The sequence below is a fragment of the Crocuta crocuta genome, unplaced genomic scaffold, assembly GCF_008692635.1.
Source record: "Crocuta crocuta isolate KB4526 unplaced genomic scaffold, BGI_CrCroc_1.0 scaffold978, whole genome shotgun sequence".
NCBI lineage: Eukaryota > Metazoa > Chordata > Mammalia > Carnivora > Hyaenidae > Crocuta > Crocuta crocuta.
This window is the reverse complement of record NW_027530876.1, coordinates 451,465-454,111: the sequence shown is the minus strand read 5'-3', so window position 1 is coordinate 454,111 and position 2,647 is coordinate 451,465. Positions and strand designations below refer to the sequence as shown.

Sequence of the window (2,647 nt, the reverse complement as noted above, 5' to 3'; positions counted from 1 at the left end):
GTACCGCTACCCGCAGCCTGAGTCAAACAGCCTCAATCCTGCTCCACTGGGCCACCCCTAGGGCTTCAAAGTCATGCCAGCAGGCAGATGGCCTCCCCCCCAAATGACAACCGTCGAATCCCTTACCTGATAACGTCCCACATCCTGACCCCGGGTCACGGGAAATTGTTTTCCACTGACATCAGCATAAAGGGCCATGTTCTGGGACGGGACGAAGAGAGAGTCACCTCCTCCCCTCCCTGGCTGTCAGCAGAAGCTGTACTGTGCTGCCCACGGCAACACTCGTGGCCAGCAGGGCACACTAGGGGACTGGGCTGTGTCTGGCAGGGGGCCCCGCGGGAGAGCCACGGGGGTGAGCCTGGAGCAACCAGCACCATGCCAGGAAGCCAAGCTCCACTGATGCCATTACTGCCTCTCTGCACGTCTACCCTACGTGGGGGATGCACCCCCACGATGGCCTGGCCTCGCTAACCCACAGCAAGCCTGATAACTGCGACCGCAGGCAGGGTGACTGAAGTGTGCTTGTTCCTCTGAGCCTGGAAGAGGGTGTTGGGGTCAGGGGGCAGCCAACGAGCCACCCAAGGAGGGGTGCGCCCAAAAAAGGCCACCTCGGCAAACAGCAACCAGGAAAGGGCTACGGGAGCCCAGGGGCCGAACCCCTGCTCTCTCACTTCCGAGTACCCTTACAAGACACAGCAAGAAGTCCACCTACGTTTTCACACCTAGGCAGACTAGAAAAATGTTCTTTTAACACCTGCTTGAAACAATCTGGCCTGGCTGTGCCCTACCCTCTCTCCACTACCTGTAAATCAAAATCCTCATTCGCCCTCTGTCTATCGACACGGGTCCCTGGGTGGGATCCCATTAACTGCCAGTGAGGTCCTGGGCTCCCTGTGGCCTCCTGCTCTGGCACTCTCCTGGCTGAATGCCCCCTGCCTCACCTGGACCCTGTTCTTGCACGTCAGGGAGATCTCCACGATGAAAACGGTCTCAGTGGAAATGACGGCATCCGAGGTGGTGTAGTAAGAAGGGGTGATCTGGGGCTCCACGCAGGCCTCTGCTGTGGGGAGGAGGCAGACGTACTGAGGTAAGGCCCAACTTGTGGGGTGCTGGGGGGCAGAAGGGACTGCCCACACCCACTTCCCAGACCTTGTCAGCTGACACACGGGANCCTTGAAGGCAGGCCAGGGAGGCCAAGGCTCTGTGCTGGCGGAACCTCAATGTAGGGGCAAAAGAGCGGGGATGTGAGCACGCGTGGGGGGGGGAGAGGCAGCAGCAGCAGCAGGATGGCTTCACTGCACACCTGGTGCCTGCGGCTGCACCTGTGGCCCCGAAGCCATGCGAGGATTGGGGTTGCGGTCGGACCTCGATTCGGAGCCATGCACAGCCCCGGCCAGTTTACTGAAGGCACCCTCCGCGGACGCCAAGCATGGAGCGGCTTGCAACGGATGAGGGCTTGAGATGAAAGGGTCTCTGCCCCCACCCACGGCTGACAGAAGGCCAAGACTGGCCCCAGCGTCTGCCAGGGAAGGAGACGGGCACAGCTCGTACCCTGTAACAGCGCTGCCCCGAGAGAAAGGATGCTGCCTCAGCCATCGTCCCGCTGCTAGAGGCTACAGGGAAGGAAGGATACTGCCTAAATCACAGGGTGCCAAGCAGATGCTGCCAGTGGGAAAGTTCTCAGCTGCTCTCTGAATGTGTCCTGGCACAGCCATGCATCAGGCTGAGACAGAGGAGCCTTGCATCTGGGCAGCAGGAGGAAGATGCCTGGGAACGCCAGTGGGGGGTGGTTCTCAGGAGCCACATCTGTGCCCCGCTAAGCTTGGCCTTTTTCCTAAGGACCCTGTGGAGCACCAAAGGGTTTTACAGTCAGGCGCGTCCCTTCCAGACACCACTGGCCACACCATGGCTAATTCCTGAGGGGCAGGTGAGACGGGTGCAGGCAGGGAAGCCAGTTAGGCAGACGAAACACTACAGGCACCAAAGGCACTGGCCTGAGTAGCGTAGGTAAAGTGAACGTGTAGAAGTGTAGAAAGTATCCGTGACTCAGTCTAGGGCCCCCAGACTTCGCGCTGGCTCCTGCAAGACCTCGTCCTCAACACACTTCTGGACTCCAGTTCCTGAGCTCAACCCCGCCACTAGGTGTTAAGAATCTCTCAAGAATGTATGTATGTACAGATCTGACTGTGGCTCAGCTGTGCTGAAAAGCCCTTTATAAATATACCAGGGCCTCAGGGGAAAAGTCAACGGTCTGGCCTGGCACTCAAGCCTTCGCCCAGCCTTTTTCCCTTTCTCCCCTCTTCTCCAATCTAACTTGCCTAGCTCATGGTCCTTCTGCCTGGCCCATCCCCGCTTCCTCTCTTCACTTACAGCTCCCTTCCTGGGGAGACCTGGCCCCACGTCACCGGGTCAGGTGGCTCCTCTCCCACTAGCCTAGTCTCTCACTCCGATCGCCCTGCGCTGCAGAGTTTTGCTCGTGTCCGGCCACCCCCGCTCCAGGACTGGGAGTTCCGGGTGGGAGCAGGGACGTGTGTCAAGTTCCCTGCTGGAGCCGGGAACCGGGCGCACGAGACAGATTATGGTACTCTTCCTCGCAGAAGCGGCCGGGGGGGGCGGGGGGTGGTGAGAAGCTGGGGCTGTTTCTTCC

General features: G+C 59.7%; 1 protein-coding gene across 1 annotated transcript in view; it reads right to left on the bottom strand.

Annotated features, from left to right (window-relative positions):
• Positions 1 to 1,596, bottom strand: part of SSR4 (signal sequence receptor subunit 4) — a 2,518-nt gene extending 922 nt beyond the window's left edge. Inside the window, exons 1-4 of the mRNA XM_077769607.1 lie at positions 1,552 to 1,596; positions 1,304 to 1,412; positions 942 to 1,060; positions 127 to 201 (exon numbers count right to left, since the gene is read on the bottom strand). Of these exons, the coding sequence (XP_077625733.1) occupies positions 127 to 201; positions 942 to 1,060; positions 1,304 to 1,412; positions 1,552 to 1,596 (348 nt within the window). The remainder of the gene's footprint in view (positions 1 to 126; positions 202 to 941; positions 1,061 to 1,303; positions 1,413 to 1,551) is intronic.
• Between the last annotated feature and the right edge of the window lie 1,051 nt (positions 1,597 to 2,647).